The sequence below is a fragment of the Acomys russatus genome, chromosome 6, assembly GCF_903995435.1.
Source record: "Acomys russatus chromosome 6, mAcoRus1.1, whole genome shotgun sequence".
NCBI lineage: Eukaryota > Metazoa > Chordata > Mammalia > Rodentia > Muridae > Acomys > Acomys russatus.
Genome location: NC_067142.1, coordinates 65967732 through 65987244, shown reverse-complemented (window position 1 = coordinate 65987244; position 19513 = coordinate 65967732). Strand labels below are relative to the sequence as shown.

Here is a 19513-nt window from a genome sequence, read left to right as displayed (position 1 = left end):
CTGAAAGGAGAGGGAACCTGGATGGGTCACAGCTTCCATCAGGACCAAGACCTCACAGGTGGAGGACATGTCAATTCCTCAGTATCCTTAGACCCTGGTCCCACTGCTCATACTCCAACTCCACTCGAGACAATCAGGCTCAACAGGGGGTCCAGGTAGTGTGTATCAACCACTCAACCACTCATTCAATAGACGAAGGAGCTGAGAAGAGGCTGGAATGATTTGTCCAAAGTCACAGAGCCATGGGACACTGTGGAGTACTCTCTCCTCCATTTGAAGCTGCCCTTTCCATTGTCCTGTTGGATGTTGTCAACCATGATGCCAGGGTGGAGCCTCTAACCAGTCTGGAGCCTGGGTTCTGGCTGTTCAATTCCAAGACAGGGGAATGAGAGGTAAGTAGCAGCTGTGAAGCCTTTTGTGAAGTATGTCCAACAACACCAGGCATGTAGGAAATGACTCCTCTGAGGCTGCAGGACAGAAGATCTTGGTACCCAGATCAGGAGGGTCTCAGTGGCCCACTAGAAATTGGTGTCTTAGACTGACACTTGCAGATGTGGTGTGGCAGCTGAAAGCTCCCCCATCTCTCCTTCAGCTTGTTTTGTCCAACATCCTAGTCTTCAAGGCAAGACATCCACATAGTCACTGTTGGTGTTCTCTGGGGGGAAAGTGAAAGACAACCGTGAGATTCTACACCCAGAAGTCCCAGCAGCCAGCTCCACTTGAGGGCAAGAAAAGCAGGGACAAAGCAGTGCTGATGCCATATCCGAGCCACATCTTCCAAGGATACAGTGTCATTAGGAGCTTTTCTGACCAGATAGGGGTTCCTTGACAAGTGGAGCCTTAGTTTCTAGTACACAGTGTCTGCCTTCATCAGTGGAAATCCTGTGCCTCCCTCAGAATAGCACTGCCCAGAGCTTGTTCCAAGGAGGGAAGAGGAAGGGAAGGACATGTTCAGCCAATGGGAAGGCTCATTTTCCCTTTGGTTGCTAGGTCACTCTGCCAGGTCTGACCATGTTTGAAAAAGTGATGTGGTCAGACCCATGTCTAGTTCTTGGGGAAGATCTCTCTAGGGATTCAGATTTGTCTTCTAGGGGTTTGATAGCATTTTATTACAACGTAGACAAGATTCTTGTCAGCACAACCACCCTGCAGCAACCCATCTTGATTTCCACAGGTATCTGGCTTTGATTTAGGTTTTCTTTCCCTCAATCCTTCTGTGTATAAGTGTGTAGGCAAGTGTGTGCAGGTGCGTGTACATGTGGGTGCCTGTGTGTGCGGAGGTCAGAGGTTAACTTCATATATTGTTCTTCAGGTTTCATCTACCTTATTTCTTGAACCAGGGTCTCCCTCTGGCCTACAGCTCACCGGATATGGCAGTCAGGGAGCTGCAGGGTTCTACCTGCCTCTGCCTCAGCATTGGTATTATAAGCATGTGCCACCATGTTCAGATTTTTCAAAACCATCATTTCTAAGGGTCAAATTCAGGTCTTTAGACTTGCAAGACAAACACTTTACCAATCGGGCTATTTCTCAAAAATTTTAAAAATACTTCCTACTTTGTAAATTTTGTTGGAAAAGGGTGGTGGGGCCATATCTGTGGCTGGACATACAGAAAAATCATCAGATTGTAAAGGCCACACAGTCCCCTGAATGGTGGTGAATGGACATAGACACAGTAAATAGGGGCCAGGTCTTATCTTAATCTTTAAAATTCCATGCTTAATCTTTTTAGGGAAATGAAAAGTTTACCATGGCAACTTAAAGAGCAACTTTCCTTAGACAGAATAGCACAGACATGGATGCTTGCAGGCTCCCTGAGAACTCATGCCCTCTCATCTTTCTCCCTAGTTAGCGGATCTGCTGTCATCACTGTTGCTGCCTACAGACAACTGAAATCCCCTCTTGTGAAGAATGAAACCATACATTTCATCATGAGAAACTGGATGGCACCAGAAGTGTCTCTGGGTGTCTGTGTTTAATTCAAAATTCACCGCAATGAGTAGATACCCCGCAATAGGTAGCCGACAACAGTACGGATAAGCTCCTACTATGGTCTGAAAGTTCTGTGAATGGACTTTCTTCATGTGTACTGACCATCCCTCATCCTTCTCGATGACTTCAGAGCTTTAGGGCTGTATTTGTTCCTGATCATTTTATAAATGAATGTGGAGCAAAAACATGTAACAGAATAAACCTTGGTAGGTGGTTTGACATGATTTTCTCAGTGACAACCTTTCCACGTGTGCATTTATTCCCAAACTTGAGTGGGCTGCACATGGTCACAGAATGAATGCAAAGTCAGCTTTTTGCCTGGTACCTTCCCCTTCTCATTCCTGACTGTCTTAGGACAAACAGTTGTGTCCTGGCCTGTGGATGGGCTAGAAGATGCTAGCTCTCAGCACAATAGGGATTACAACTTGGTGGGATGCAGCTCCTTAGAGAACAAATCATCAATTTCCATTGACTCGGCAGGGTAGGCCATGGTGACACGGGGTTAGGGAGTCCCTTCTGACCCCATGTCAGGGCTCTTACCATAAATATTTGGCTGTAACGTTGGTCTTTGCCTTCTTGGGCAGAAGTTCTTTCTCATTATGGGGTTTGAAAGGTGGACTATCATTCCTTGACCTGGTTTTTCATATCTGGAGATTAATTCCTCTAGGTTTGGAAAGATCTGTTTTGGAGTACCATCCTCGGTCTGCAAAGACATAAGAGTGGTTGCTCTCAGTTGTGCAACTGCGGGTAGAATGCAAGCCTTCTTGCAACAGTGGTTTTTAGGGCTGCTTCTAAAAGTTGATAAGTGGAAAGAAAGTGGTCAGCATCTCAGGCTGAGTGCTCTCACAGAGGTTCCTCATTTTGAAGAGGAAAGTGACTCTGTATAAAGGGGACATTTATTTGAAAGATCCTCAATTCACTCACTGTATTGAGTGAGCCCCATCCTTGGCACTTTCTCTGCAGTGGTTGCTATTGTAGATCAACTGTTAACAGCCCCCGAGACTTACATCAGACCCTGCTATGCTGTTGGCCTTTGCTGAGTTGTGGGACTCCTGCTAGAAAATGCACACTATGCAATTAATGTAGGAGATGCATGCGGACTCTCCATGGGGTGCAGATAGGAGAACAAGTTCCAGTTTATACTGAGAGATGTGGCTGTCAGCTGCGACTGAGTTAAAACCACAGGCCTGTCTACAGAGCAAGTTCCGGGACAGCCAAAGCTACACAAACCAACCCTGTCTCAAGAGCAAAACAACAAAAAAAAGAAGTGCATCTTCCCACTTCAAAGTCAGCAAAAGAGGTCCTGAATTGAAAGAGAGCAAAAAGAGGAGTATGTATGAGGGTCTGAGTGGGGCACGCCTGTAATCCCAGCACTCGTGAGGCAGAAGCAGGTGGATCTCTGAGTTCAAGGCCAGCTTGGTCTACAAAGGGAGTCTAGGACAACCAGAGCTACACAGAGAAATCCTGTCTCAAAAAAGGGGTGGGGTGGGGTCTGGAGGGAGGCAAGGCCAAGGCAATAATGCAACCTCATTATATTGTATAAGATATAATTATATACTATAATCCCCCAAAATATTAAAAAAACATTGGGGAGTTAAGTTGAAGGCCTGATATTTCTTTCATTAATTCTAAGCACTTCAGTAGTCCAAAAGGAAAAGAGGCTGCACCAAAATATTATAATGATTCAAATGAGAAAAACCAACTTTTGTGAGGTAGCAGTTACTAATCTTGCTTGAAGTTTGAAATGAATCCAAGTTTTACTAATTGCCTCAAGGATGACCTCTGCAGTGGAAGAAAAAAATAGATGCTTAAGTATTTAAGGTATTTTAGGGATTCTTTTGTGTTCTAGACTCTTTTGGATACTCACAGCGAACATAAGCATATTGAAGATGATGCTTTTCAAAACGTATTTTAGGATCTTGCGTTGGTAGCTAGGAGTTCCATTACATTTGCTACATTGACTTCTTGAGGCAGATAACTGAATTCGAGCGAAACATAGAAATGTCCCTGCAGGGGTCACAGTAAGCCAGGAAAGATAAGGGAGCCCCTAAGATCCTTTGCGTGTTTTCAGACAGCAGTGGCCCTTCCACTCCCACCCTGGGGTATGGTTTAGCTTTCTAATTCAACAACAGAGCTTTCTGTTTGTTTGTTTGCTGGGATTTTTTGTTTGTTTTTGTTTTGTTTTGTTGTTGTTGTTGTTTTGAGACAGTGTTTCTCTGTGTAGTCTAGGCTGTCCTGAAATTCACTTTGTTGACCAGGCTGACCTCAAATTCAGAGAATTGACTGCCTCAGATTAAAGGCATGTACCACGTTTCTCGGTAAATTAAAAAAAAAAAAAAAAGAAACAAATTGTTCTAGGTTTTTTATTCTATCAAATTTGAAGTACATTTTTTTTTCCCCACTTGAATCTTTCATTTACTTTTCAACCATCTAGATTGCCAGCCAGTTAGATTGCTATTTTATCTTTGTCTTGTTTTAAATTTTTTTATTTATTTAATCACTTTACAGCCTAATCCCAGCTCCCTCCTTCCTGTCCTCCCAGTCCTGTCCTCATACCCCCTTCCCCTCCACTCTGCCTCTCAAAAAAGGGGAGACCCCCCTAAAGGGTACCTCAAGTCACAGCAGGACTAAGGGTAGCATCTCCTACTGAGGCTAGACAAGGCAGCCCAGCTATGGGAAAGGAATCCAAAGGCAGGCAACAGAGTCAGAGACAGCCCCATTGCTGGTTGAAGTGCAAACCTGTACAACCACTTTGGAAATCAACCTGGTGGTTTCTCAGAAAATTGGGAATAGTTCTACCTCAAGACCCAGCTATACCACTTCTGGGTATATAGCCAAAAGATGCTCCACCAAACCTTGAGAACACTTGCTCAACTATGTTCATAGCAGCTTTAGCCATAATAGCCAGACTCTGGAAACCATCCAGATGTCCCTCAACTAAAGAATGGGTAGAGAAACTATGGTACATTTATACAGTGGAAATCTACTCAGCTATTAAAAACAAAGACACCATGCAGTTTATAAGCAAGTGGATATACAACAGTTTTAAATGGAGTTCAGGTCCACGTGTTTCGCCTTTACAGGAATGAGATTGGCTGCCTCTATGGTCTGGGGGAACTGCCAGGATTATTAAAACACAGAACACAACTCGAGCACTGGCCTGTTGCTCTGAGAGATAGACAAATCTCACTGTTCATCTAACTTGGTGGCAGCACCCCTGTTTTTGCAAGCCTCCATGTGATCATGTCAAATATTCAAAAGGTTACCCCAGGCTTTCCGTAATTCCCACACTGTTGCTGTGGCAGTCCCTGTGTACGCTTACCTGTATCTTGTAATAGCCATGTTTCTCTCTGAAGATTCGGTAGGTGTACACAAACTTTTTAAACCTGTGAGGAAAATGGCTCTGTGAATCATAATGTTCTTATATACAAATCTCTGTGATGGCTGTCTTTATATTTTAGATACAATGTGTTTTTCAGTCTTAAATCCCACGAAGAAACTGGTCGTTCCCAGACCCTCTCCTCTGAATTTGAAAGAAAGAAAGATTTTTGAAACGCGGGGTCTCTTAGAGATGATGGGGGTGTGAACTCTAGGAAAGAGAATGAGGGAAGGAATTAAGGTCCTTGCATACAACTTGATCTTTGTCAGGAAATACGACTGTTTCGCAATCAGAACTCCACACAACCAATTGCTCTTCTATCGTTTCTCCTCTCTTCCTCTGCCTAGCTGGTTTCACTAGTCTTTGATCCATGAACTTTCCAGTCCATCAGGCCCCACCCCCTTCACTGTTTTCACCTACATGCCTTCAAATCCTTCACTGGTTGTTCTGGTTATTTTCTGTCAGCTCGACAGAAACTAGGGTCATCTGGAAAGAGGGGTCCTCAATTAAGAAAATGCTTTTATCACAGTGCTCTGTAGCAAACTCTGTGTGGCCTTTTCTTGGTAAATGGTTGATGTGGGAAGGCACAACATACTACGAGCTGTGTCACCCCTGGGCAGGTGGTCCTCTTAAATATAAAAAAGGTAGCAAAAGTTGGTTTAAGAACACAAAGGAAAAATACCATTATTCCTTTTGTGATAATAAAAGAAACTCCATTTATGATCGACATGCATCCTGGCAGTGACTAGCCATTTGTCTCTCTCTCTCATGCCGGACCTTGGAAGATACTCAGTGACCGCCCCCTCCCAAAAATGTGCAGCCATGACTATCTACTTGTTGTGATATGACTAACTGCTTTTTTGGCTTTTGCAACCTGACTACGCAGATACTCATGGTCTTCTTGTGGTTTCACCTTTCAGAATCTTTCCCTCACCTCTTCTCATGGCACTCTCAAGTTTTGCTCAGAGGTTGTTGCTGTGCTAACAGTTTTCATGAATTTAACTAATTATAATCCGGATTTCATCTGTGGTCTTTTCCTCGGAGTTTCAGACTCTATAGCACTTCTCTGGCTTGTGCTACTATACATACGTACGTACATACATACATACATTATATATGTGCATACATAATTTTTTATATTTTGTATTTCCTTTAAATTTCCAAGGGCATATTCTTTTATTACAACAGAAATAGTTTTGTCTCCGTGCTTAAAATAGCATTACAAAATAACTTCTTTTAGTGTTTACCACGGTAGGAGAAGGTCATTTCACCTGTGATTCCCTAGGGGGAAGAGGTGGGGTATTTAAAAGTCATGCATGCATCATTATCAAGACAGCATGAAATACTCTGAATCTTGATAGTCAGAAGCAAACTTCTCCTAGTCACAAATTGCCTTTGCTTGCTCATTTCTAATAATGACCATTGTGTTTCTACATCCCACGTGAATGCATTGTTTTACATATATGTGTGTAATAGATATACCAGATATGATGGCTTAAAAGGAGCCGGGGTGTGTGTGTGTGTAGCTGAACATGAGCCTAAGGAGCAAGTCAGTAAGCAGCTTCCTTCATGGTTCCTGCTTGGGCTCCTGCCCTAATTTTACTCTATGATGGACCGAGATCTGGACGTGTAAACCAAATAAACTACTCTCTCCTGAACTTGCTTGTGGCTCAGCACCAGCATCTTACATCTTCATCTGCCGCTGCCAACTTCAGCGCATTTCCACTGTAGCTACCAGTCGTATATTTTCCCATGAGATGTGTGTGCACCCTTTAAAAGGTTCCTCTCCATATCATGGCCCTTCCTCAGTTTCCCTGTCTTCTAGTCTCCATCTGTCTGCCTGTCTACCTGTCTGTCTGTCTCTCCCTTATGTCCCCACTCTGACACCTCTTACCCACCCCCCTTCAATAAACCTCTTGCATTAGGTCTGTTGCATGGTGTGATCTCTTAGTGGCACACCTTAGCCCAGACCCACCAAGGCACCTCCGCCACTTAATCCTAACAGTCAAGGTATTTATCAAAGCAGTAGGAAACAAGCTAATACATTTATCTTGCTTAGATTACTTACCCATGACCATCAGCACTTCCTTAAAACTCAGGCGCTACATATGTACATGATTTATATAAATGTATAAGAAGTAGTATAGCCTAATACAATGGTTTGATTTACATACTACAACTTTATGATTTCTTTAGTTTATGTGTATGAAAATTAACCTTTTTTTTTTTCAGTAAAAACTACAATTCAGATCTTAAACTTTTATTCAATATACTATATCCATTCCACATGGTACTGAGCCACAGTGACCCATGAGCCAAAGCCAGTTTTCTGAGGTGCCCTGTGTTGTGAAGCTACGTTGTTTGGTATGTCTGGTGTATTGTGTGTGATTTGGATAATATTTTCAACTTACATGGAGTTATTGTGACAATTTTATTGTAAACCAAGGAACATCCACCCTTCGATTATTTTTTACCATCTTTTGCTTTATTTACTCAGTCAAAAAACCAGAACCTTCATTAAGCTCAGCTGCCTACATCTGTGTACAGCTGGGAGGAAAACACAGTCCTGTAGATTGGTTTTGTTTTAAGGTAAGACTGTCTCCCTTTGTTCTCAATCTCCCTCTTGCTTCCCCGCCCCCCCAAAACAGGGTCTCAGTATGTAATCCCATTAACCTGGAACTCACGGTATAGAGCAGGCTGGCCTTCTGAGGTGAAAGACCTATGCCACTATGATCAGAGCTCTGGCTGTCCTGGAACTGGCTCTGTAGACCAGGCTCGGCTTGAACTCAGACAGCTGCCTGCCTCTGCCTCCTAAGTGCTGGGATTAAAGGCAAATGCCACTACCACCTGGTGTTAGTATGCAGGCGGTCCCACTAGCCTGCCTTTCAAGGGACCTATCAACCACTGATGTCATCACCTGCTGCTGCCACCACTGCCAGGTGCACACCAGGTGTGTGGAATAAAAAGGACAGCTCCCCCACCACCACCCCTGCCACACCAGCCTCTTGCACACACTCTCTCGATTTCGCTCCCTTTCTCTGCCTCTCTGTCTCTTTCTCTCTCTGTCATGGGTGCCCTCCTCTCTCTCCTCCCCATCCCCTTTCCACAGTAAACCTCCTTTATACTAAATCTGTTGCGTGGCATATCAATCATTATTATAACGTCTAGTATCACTCAAACTTTTTTTTTTTAATTTTTTTTTAATCACTCAAACTCTTAATGGCTCCAGGGAATCAATTATTTTCCGGTGCTCCCAGAGGAGCACAGGAGATTTTCTACCTTGTCTTTTCTCCTTAAATCTGTTATCTGCCTTTTTATTTTTTTAATGTGTATGGGAGCTTGCATGTATGTTTGTGCACCACATAATTGTCTGGTACTTAAGTTGGCCAGTGCTATTAATTGTTTTGGGGAAGGAGGGAGGGAGGGAGGGAGGGGAGAGACAGACAGAGAGACAGAGACAGAGAGAGAAAAACAGAGAGAGAGAGTCTTAATCTCTCCTGATTGCTTGCATCTTCTCAGTGAAGTCATCACAAGAAATGGGGACTGAGAAGATGGAAACAATCAAGAGACACTCCCAGCCCACATGCTCCTCAGTATTCCTTCTCAGATACACTGCCACACCTATGACTGCCACACCTATCGCTGCCACACCTATCGCTGCCACACCTATCGCTGCCACACTTGCACCCATCAAAGCCTCCACTCAAACACTCTGTCATTTTCACTGTAGACAGACTCTGTGTATTGCTCTCCAAAGCATGTCCTCTTATTTTCCCTTTTACCTATTTAAGGACACAGCTCAGGCCATTCTTTGCTCACTCTCTCTGACATCACCATTCTCTCCTCAAGAGCCTGCATGGTCCTTTTATAAACTGTGAGTCAGATCATGTCATTCCTCTGCACACAGATACTCTAGGCTTAGAATAGACAGGCCAGTTTTAGAGAAGCAGAAGACTGGAGTGTGTGTGGGCAGGATGGGATGGGGGTGTCCTGTCTCAACAGATCATGAGGCTTCTTACAAAGCTGGCGAGGAGCTAGTTTCAACAAGAAAAGTATTAATAGCACAGACTATTAATGGGGGGGGGGAGAGGGAAGAGACCACATGTGGCGTCATTTTCATGTAGGAACTCATAAACTCGGATCTCTGCTCTATACTCCAAAGACTCTATTATGGAAAAAAAAAAAACAAAAAAAAACAAAGCATTAAACTTTGGAGAAATAAGTATAAATGAACAGCCTAAAGTCCTTGAGGTAAAGGAGCCTTTTATTTTCAACTGTAAAAGCTGCAAGCTATAAAGCAGAGCAATGTGTTTGTGTGTTTAGTTACAGTTTCTGTTTATCAAACTGTTCTATTAATGAAATGAAAACGTCCAGAGAGTGGGAGAAGTCAATTACAGCGCTACTATATAATGAGAAAATTAAGACAACGGAGATGTCGGTCAGTACGCATAGGAAAGATGCTTCGTCTCACTACCAACCAGAGGAATGCACATTAGGCAACCCCAAATTCTCATCTCACACTAGTCTGCCAGAGCTGGAAGAATTTACCAATGCAAAACATTTGTTGTGATGAAGCCCCAGAGAAAGTTTAATACACTGTGGAGTGTAATGTCTTTGAGAGCAATTTGATAACGTTCAGTAAAATTAGAAAATGTATATCTTGTGAGATAGCAATAGTGAAACAAAGCAGATAATGCCAACATTTTGTCACTTGTTAAAAAGTAAAGATTGGTGAGCCCGAACATTTAATTCATTTAAAATATTTAAGAGGGGGCTGGAGAGATGGCTCAACAGTTGAGGACAGTTGCTGCTCCTGCAGAAGACCCAGGTTCAGTTCAGCACCCGCAAGGCTCACAACCATCTGTCCTCAGGTCAGGGGATTTCATCCTCTCTTCTGTTCTCTGTGGGTACCAGGCACACTCGAGGTACACACATACACATACAGGCAAAAACTTGAACACTAAAATAAATACATCTTTAAGATAAAATAAAATATTAAAAATTCATAAGTATAAAGCCCAAGCAAAAGCATAAAGTAATAAAATACCTAATTATTTCTAATAGGAATAAATTGAGCTGTTAAAATAACTACAAGATCGGGGCTAGGAAGACAGCTCAGTGGTTAAAGCATGTGCAATGCCAAGTACAAGGACTGGAGTTTGGATTCCCCAGAAATCCATGAAATTCCCAGTGGGTGTGGCTGACTTCCGGTAACTCCATTCTCAGAAGACATAGGTGGAAAAGGGGAACCTCAGAACAAGCTGGCTGGCAAGTGAAGGTCTCTAAGAAAACCAAGAATGGTACTGTCTAAGTTCTTCAAGGCCAGCATCACATTATCTGCTTTATCCATTCTAGCACAAAGCCTGACTCTTAATACAGACCCAGTACACAGTTCTTGACTTACATTGAATGTGCTGAGCCTATATAAAAAAATTTTACCAGGAGACTTTGAAAGAACTGTTCATCAAATAAAGAAAGCTTTATTTTATGTTTTAAAGCAGAAAGACCTACTGGTAAAATTATTTTATGAAATTATATTTTAATTTGTGTTCCTAGATCCAACTTGCCCATGGTTCATTCTTTCCCACCTGTCTACTTCATGTCTCCTCTTGTATACCTCTGTGTTACCTTGGACTTGTGTGATGAATTCCCCAGCATAACCCCTGTGTTGGGTACTCTGTCCTACATCCTCTTCCAACCCTTGTCCATGCTGCCAGGTGTTTTGAAGTCTATGATCTCCAATTATTCTTTTGGTTCATCCTTCTTGAAATACTCATGTTCTATTTCTGTACATGCTGTTTATATACATGTCTCCCTTTGGATGAGCCCCACAAGAGACACCAATTTCATTTGCTAAGATCATAACGCAAACCCAATATCCCATCTCTGGAAAAAATACCTGTCTGTATGAAGCCCCAGGAAGAAATGAACTGTGTGTCGTTAAGTCCTCATTTTACTTGGGTCTTTGACCAGCACAAAATTCAAATATATCTTGGAATGTGGATGAATTAATTATTGCACTCTTATTAAAAATTACTCTATTATAGTTACAGTTTCACACCTGAATGTTCTTTTTTATATTAAATAATCACAAATGACAAGCAAAAATACTTTCCTTATATATGTATGTATGTATGCACACATCCATTTAAAATTAATTTACAATAATGTTATTAAAACCAGTTTGCTTTCATCTGATATAAGTATCAGAAAATAGCCATGAATTTGCCTCAAGTATTATGCCAGTTTTTGTGCTCATAGAAAAGTCCAGATGGACCATAATCATCTCCATGTCCTATAATACAGATGACGGCTGAGGACCTTAGTGGCATTTGTTAACTGAGCCACATCACATCACTTCCGTTATTACTGCCCTCACTTCTGATGACCACTGAGAAAAGGGGAAGAAATTATATAAATCTTGCTACATTGGTTTCAACTGACAGACATTTTTCTTGTGGCCTGGCTCAGACAATGGTGACTCAGAGCAAGGCTATCTAAAGAGTTCCCTTAACACAAAGAGAAACTTGAGCTGGGGGAAGGCCAAACTCCAAGAGTTTGTGCTCTAAAAATACTTCTCCTTCTCGTTGAACATCCTGTATATCCATCAGTAGGCTGTGCAGAAAGACAGCGTATCTCTACCCAAGTGGGGAACAGAAGTCACTTTGGAACCATAGCTAGTCTTGGTTCTAGTAAACTCTCAAAAGATGAGACCATTTCCAAGTAACTCGATGCTTCTTAATACAAAGTTCAAGAATATTCATGGGGGGGGGGCTGGAGAGATAGCTCAGTGATTAAGAGCACTGCCTGCTCTTCCAAAGGACCCGGGTTCAATTCCCAGCACCCACATGGCAGCTCACAACTGTCTGTAACTCCAAGATCTGACACTTTCACACCAATGCACATAGATTAAACCTAAAAAAAAATAATAATAATAATACTCATGGGAACACTAAAAACTTGACACCCAGAAAGGTAAAATTCACTATGTCTAATGCCTAGTCAAAAATTTGGCAGGCACAAATAAAGACAGAAAATAAAGTCAATAATGAGAAAAGGTAAACCCCTAATGAGAAGCTAATCAATAGAAATAGACCCAGGAATGGCACAGATAATAGAGGAAGCAGACAAGGATGGTAACACAATTGGTTTTGCAGTTGTTTAAGAATCTGGAGAAAAGATGAAAATTTAAAGTGTGGATGATGGTGATACAAAAAAGAGTGAGATGAAGCTTAGTTAAAAGGCTGCTGAGTCTGAAAAGAAGAGTATTCTAGATGGACCTAGCAGCACAATAAATATCACAGAAGAAAGAAACTTTAGTATAAAGAATATCCAAGATTAAAAAAAAAAAAAAAAACATTGGAACGGTTAGACCCTCTTAGCTTCACTTAATTTGAACTGCATCATGGGCTAGCCTTGGGAATGGTCATTTCGTGCTGAAGCATGGAGCGCTGTACATAAATCTCAGTTGATTCAGGAACAGTTCATTCATGAATATTTTGTCCCAAGCCATGGCCAGCATTGTGGAAAATCATGTTTGTATTACATGGTTTTAGTTTTATTTTAACCAAACTTTGAAATATCAGTGGAAGGAAATGGAATCTATTGGACCCCAGGATGTCAAGCAATTGTGAACTACATTTTTTCCATGACGTGCCTGGAAACCCTGGAGGATCCAAGGTAATAAGCAATGCTTTGAGTCTGTTGACATCCCATCTTTTTCCTGCTCTTGCTTAGAGGCATGCCAGTGAGAGCTGGTGTTGTGTTAACTTGTCAATGTGCATGACAAAATCCAAATGTCTAGATTTTTAAGAGAAGCAAATTTTCAAAGATGTAAGTACAAAATTGGTCCAAACTACGTGTGAATCATCAAATAAAATGCAAAATAAAAATGGAAACCAAGGATGTTTGACTATATATAAATTATAATAATTACAATCAGCAAAATGCTACTCAGTCACGAAGGAATGATAGTGGCAGCTTTGTTGGGCTGGGGAGATGGCTCTGTCAGCAAAATGCTTCTTTGCAAGCATGAAGAACTGAGTTCAAATCCCCAGCACCCATATGAAAGCTGAGCATGGCATTGTGTGCCTATATTCCTAGCATTGAGGAAGAGGGGTCAGGAAGATCATTAAGGATGGCTGGCAAGCTAGTCTGGCTAAATTAGTAAACTCCGGGATCAATGAGGGATACTGTCTCAAAATATAAGGTTGAAAGCAATTTAGGAAGATGTCTGACATTGACTTCTGGCCTCCATACATACATATGCATGTGTATGTGCATACGCACCATTCTGTAGTGAGAAGTTTGTAATTTGGTTTCTTTAAAAATGAGAAATGTTATAGGAATACGGTTTCACTGTAATCCCAGGTGTAGGGATATGGAGCTACTTTGACGTAGCTGACTATGATTTGCCTGGTGCTCTGGCAGGGAGGTGGTTTTGCCAGCTGCAGATAGTTTCAGAGGATTATATAAAAATGCCTCAGCCCTGATAGGTGGGTGGCTGGTTGGTGGTTGAGTGCTGTTGGTTGTGATTTGTCAAGCTGTTGTGTGTAAAGTAATGAGAAGAAGAAGTTAGATACCTTGATAGTGAAGAGCACACTTGCCCCTTATCAGCAGGAGCAGTCTATTGACAACCACGCCCCCTGTCCCCTCTACTCTTTTTTTTTTTTTCTTCTTTTATCTAGTGTTAGGGGGCCGAAAGGGAAGAAGTAAAGGGGTGGAGAAGAGTAGAAGAGAGAAGGGAACTCACAAAGTAGCAAGTTCCAGCTACATGACCAACGTACTACCATGCACACACACACACACACACACACGCGCGCGCGCGCGCACACACACTATGTACATTGAAAAACAGGTTAAAACTATCACGTGTAGAGAGCCATTCATTATATATGCAATTGCAAGATGTGCACTGCAAAAGGTCTGCTGATGTGTGTCTTAAAATATGAATGGCTTTCTGAGGCGGGGGAAATAATTCACTCTTTCGTTTTCATACATCTTTGATGGTTATACCTCAGAACCTTGTGCGCGCTAGACAAAACAAGTTCTTTACCACTGAACTACACCCAGCATTTTGTTTTTTCTTTAGAAAGGAGTTTGCATATGTCTTATGCACAGTATACATTGTTTGGGTTACTGCCTTTCTTTCTGGAACTCCTTCTAACTCATTCTCAGAATTTGGGAGTTGCAAATGACTCGGGACAGAAAGGCATTGCTCCAATCCCTTCATTGCCCATAGCACCTGCAGCCTCCCCATGGCTACAGAAAGTCTACCCTTCCCTTGATGGATTCTCCCCACAGATGAATCCGTTTGATCTCCTAATATCTATCCTATTTGGATGGTACAGGTTGCAAAGACAGACCCAGTTTCAATTTCCTCACTTTCACAAAGTCACACTACACAGACATTTCACATGTTGAGGTTTTCTAGCTTGTGTGTTGAGACACCAGGGTGCCGCTTCCTGTCCCAGTGTACAGGAGCTTTCTGGTTAAGCTGCTAAGTGGACGACGGTCCCTGAGGCTTTTTCTCTCCCTTTTCATTAGATCCTCTTCCTGTCCTCCTCATCTTCTCCCTCCATTTGTTTGTTTTTGTTTGTTTGTTTGTTTGTTTAAACAGGATGTTGCATAGCTCCGGTTAACTTCAGACTTACTACATAGTCAAATCTGGCCTTGAACTTCTGGTTTTGGTTTTTTTTTGTTTGTTTGTTTCTGTTTCAAAAGGCTTTATTTTTACTTGGTCCAAGACTTGGGAGGGGCTCCAGGACGGATACAAAGCTGCCTAGTGGCTTGAGCAGTTCATTCAGGTGGACCAAGGGTGCAGAGCTGAGGAGGCGAAGCCCTTGGAAGGCAGGAAGGCCTCCTAGTCGTGCTTGAGAGTGAGCCATACTCTCCCAGGGCCCCCTGGGGCCCGCCAGTTGGTGCTGGCTGTGGCCCAGTCACCCGACGGACGGATGTTGGTCAGGTAGTTGCCCATCTCCTTGATGAGCTTCATCTCCTCATTCAGGAAATGGTTCTCCAGGAAATCACAGAGGTGAGGGTCTGCGTGAGCAGAACCCAGGGAACGGAGATCCAAGAGGGCCTGGTTCAGGTTCTTCTCCAGGGCCAAGGCAGCGTCCATGGCCTCCTGGGTTTTACCCCACTCATCTTGAGATGGCTTATGCACATCCTGGAAGAGAGCGCGCGCCCTTCCCCTCCCTGTCCCCGCGGTTGTTCGGCCAGTTCACGGAAAAAGTGGCCTACACCCTCCAGAGTCACGTCATGTCATCCCGATCAAAATAGTAGCCCAGAGAGAGGCAGGTGTAGGAGGCCCGCAGGTGCTAGTTGACCAGGCGGTTCATGGCAGCTTCCACTTCGGTGGAGTATGCAATCTGGAGCTAACCGCAAAGAGACGGTGCTGGCTGGTCCTAGGAGCCGAGGGAGGGCGGCGGCTGGGGAGACCCTAAGGCCGCTGGAGGCCAACAAAGGGGAGTCCTCGGGTCTGTTCCATCCAAACACTGTTGAAGCAAGAAACAGATCCACCGGACCTCCACGGCGCTGCTCTGAGCTTCCGGTCTTCTTGCCTCTACCTCTCAAGGGCTGAAACTGATGACACTACCATGCCTGGCTAAATGGTCCTTCCTTCCTTCCTTCCTTCTTTCCTTTTCTTCTACTTTTTGGAATTTTGAGACAGGGCCTCACTCTGTAGCCCAGGTTAGCAATACAAATTGTTAGGTTCACAAGCATGAGGCCCCACTCCTTTATCTCCAACTTTTCATCCTTTCCTCATTTGGCTCTGCGACAGCCCAGAAGTCCATCTAGTGCAGTAAAGAGGGGGCTTGTCTCTGGCAAGCAGGATGGCGAGATTCTGGATACAAGGGCAGAGCCAAGGCTCCCTGCTAGGGCACTTTATAACATGGTTCTGGTGTAACTACCCTAAACATATTTCAGTCACCCCGGGGACGTTAGTAAAGTCAAAGCATTGTGGGAATATGGACACAGTCTGGTCTTCGAATAAGCCATTGGATCGGCTTGACACACACTTGTAATCACAACATTTGGATGTCAGACAGAGGATTTTGTGATTTTGAGGCCAGTTTGAGCTACGTAATGAATCCAAGGCCAACCTGGACTTTGTGAGACCCTGTCTCCAAACCATAAATAACAGAAAAGAACAGTTGTCTCCCCCCCTTAAAGTAGGGGCAACACTAGTTACTACAAGGATCTCAGCAAGGGACATTTCCCCAAGTACTTGTCACCACGCTCCAATATTAGGACCATGCCTGAACCCTAAAGAACTCGAGGACATGCTTACTGACTGAATAAAAGGGGGTTCCATCCATCCCCCGAGACTGCACCAATGTGAGGCTTTCTGCTTTTCAATGGATCAACCATTCTTTGCTGCCAGCTCCCACAATGCCCCCTGCACTGCAGCAACTGTGAGCACCACAAGGTCCACTGCCGTAACTTTCCATACTATGTTCTGGCCCGTGTCCTCACTACCCTAGATCCATCAACTAGAGATCTAGCATAGTGCTTGGCCTATGAGAGACTTTAAATAATGGTGATAACAAACTATCACCCAAGTCTGTGATGAGGTCACTGGGGTCACTTGTTCTCTACACCTTATGACTGAGCACACATGACATCTCATCTGCCCTTCCATGACATGGGCAGTCGGGGCCTGTGAATGTGCTCAGCAAATATTTATACCTTTCTCATTTGACTTTTTAATTTTTTTTTTAAACACAAGTCCACATGACCCTTGCTTTCGATGAGTATACGTGCTGGGCTGACAACACCTCAGGAAGCTGTGAATAAGTATTGAGATGAAAGAGAATCTCACTGTAGGTCATGCATGTGGGATCCTGGCCAAGATCTGTCCTGTCTCTAGAATGTTCCTTGCATTTTTTTCTATTGCCATGTACTCCACCATAAGCAGTCCCTTACTGTCTCCCATCCGGAGCTGCACTGTGTAGGATGCTAGCCTCCCAGCTTTGGCACTTCCTCCTCATCAGTGTCAAGTTCCAAACCCCAGCACTTGCCACTCATCTGCTCAGTATGGCCCCAGTTCAGATGAGGGTATACTTGGCTGTATGTCCCACACGGTGGCAGATAGTGTCATGCAGAGGGAGAGATCACATAGAGGGACAGTAAACCAGAGCAGGGGCCGGGGGAAGGGCCAGTCTTATTCATGTTAGAACTGCCCTCTTAGGAAGCACTGACACAGCATCCCTTAAGATTCCCCCTGCCAGGGTAATAGTTCCAGGGACTTGTGGTTTCATCTTAGGCCCCATCTCTTAAAGATCTTACCACTTCTTTACATCACCGCATGGGGACCGTGATGCCGATGCATAAACTACCAATGGATGCACACCCAAGCAAACAGCTGAGTATCACCTTTATCTTGAAAAATGACGAGAGACTTAATGTTGTCTTTGTCACCAGTTTCTCTGGCACCACGTAAAGAACCGAAGATCCCCATGCAACAGTCAGTAGTGACAATCACTTTTGCCTTCGTAACTTTCTCCCAAGCTCTAAGAAGCAAAAGTCTTACAGTCTTGGTGCACCCAGACTTCAGTCAACCTCCTAGGCCCACCTATGCATTTCCTTACACAGTTCTGCGTCATTAAAGACTCCTGATCCAATACTATCTGGGCAGCCTTACTGTCTCATCAACGTCTTCATCTGCCACCATCCCTCAGATGATATCTAATCACAGTGGCCTTTCTTCAGCTAGGGGTCAATTTACCTAGAGTTTCCCTTCTCTCTGAAGTTTCATCTTTGTACTTTTCCATGCACTGGCCCCCCATCCTTCTCCTTGCTATGAATTCCTACTTGTTCAAAGTGTACTCAAAGTTAAGGCCAATCTTTCTCCCCATCAGTCACTACCCCTGTCAAGAGGACCCTCAGTAAAGACTTCCTCAGTGTCCATAACAAGGACAGTGAAGGATTCAGTGTTTCTCTATTTCTTCATCTATAAAATAACAATGACTTCTTCTTGCCTCAAGAGACCCAAAAATATATAATAAAAAGAAACAAGAAAATGCTGCTTGGTTGGTAAAGTCCATTAACACACTGACAAAGTATGAAATACTAGGACTTTAAACATTGCAACTGAATGCAACCAAGTAGCCTTTCAGGCTGAAAGATGATAAAGCACCCCTGGCCTTTTATCAAGTAAAGAGATATGTAGAGGAGATGGTGTTCTGACAGCTCATTCTCCCCGTTACTCTCTCGCTTTCCTTCTTCACCATCCCCACTTCTGTTGTCTCAGGGTCTGCCCCTGTGGCATCCACAACGCAGAGGGGAAAGGCAGGCAGAAGTGCTGGGTAGGCACATCCTTCTGTCTTCTCCTCGTCGCCGTGCCTGCCTTGTTAGCATTGCAAAGTAGAATGAGATAGACGCAACTCCCTGGCTGCCATCTGGGTTCGACTGCACGGAGATGGGGCTACTCACGAGACACAGAGGCATAGGGCTCCTGGCACAGACTCGCTGTCTCTTATCAGAAAGTTGCCATCCATCCCTCCCTTGAGGAGCAGGGCTTCGCACTCTCGCTTGGTCAGCTGGCCATGGTAGTAAGGCAGATCCATGGAGGGCTGTTAGGCTGAAGCTGTCCTGTGGACCTGAGATCCGCTTCCTGGCCAAGGGGTGGTTCTGAAGAGGGACGTGGAGAGAGCAGTGGAAGGCGACTGTCCCTTCCTTCAGTGTTGCCCAAACAAGATGAGGCTACTCTGTGGAGTTCAGTAAGCTTTACAAGATTCAGGAAATGAGAAGCGGTGGGGGTGGGGGCGATGAAGTGACCAAGACACTTCTAGGTCTTGTGTGGTTGGCCTAGAAGTGGGCGGCTCAAATATGACTCACAGAAGTATGTGAGAACATCTTCCAGCTCACAGGCAGTGCTGGTTGTGGCTGCAACGGCGGCACTGATGCCAGCCTCCCTGGAGCCAGGTTATAGGATGGCCCGAACCCGTTTTCAGCCCTTCTTGCTACTAGTGTGTTTTCTAGGGAATATACCACAGACCCTGGGGTACTGGGCACCCATTTTCTGCTTGGGCTTTCTCTGATAGTGCCCTGCACTCACCATCATCTGTTCAAGGGTAAGATTCTCTAATGAAGGCTGATCTGTGGCTGCAATAATAGTAAGTTTTAGGAGTTGGCTTG

At 43.9% G+C, this 19513-nt stretch overlaps 1 protein-coding gene and 1 pseudogene across 1 annotated transcript; both read right to left on the bottom strand.

Annotated features, from left to right (window-relative positions):
* Positions 1-543: 543 nt before the first annotated feature.
* Positions 544-19032, bottom strand: Sh2d1b (SH2 domain containing 1B). Its single transcript, XM_051147816.1, has 4 exons — positions 18809-19032; positions 5315-5378; positions 2533-2695; positions 544-655 (listed from the first exon to the last, which is right to left on the bottom strand). The coding sequence occupies exons 1-4, from the start codon at positions 18940-18942 to the stop codon at positions 618-620; spliced, it is 399 nt and encodes a 132-aa protein (XP_051003773.1). The 5' UTR covers positions 18943-19032; the 3' UTR covers positions 544-617.
* LOC127190892 (ferritin light chain 1-like) lies at positions 15234-18047 on the bottom strand (annotated as a pseudogene).
* Positions 19033-19513: the final 481 nt, after the last annotated feature.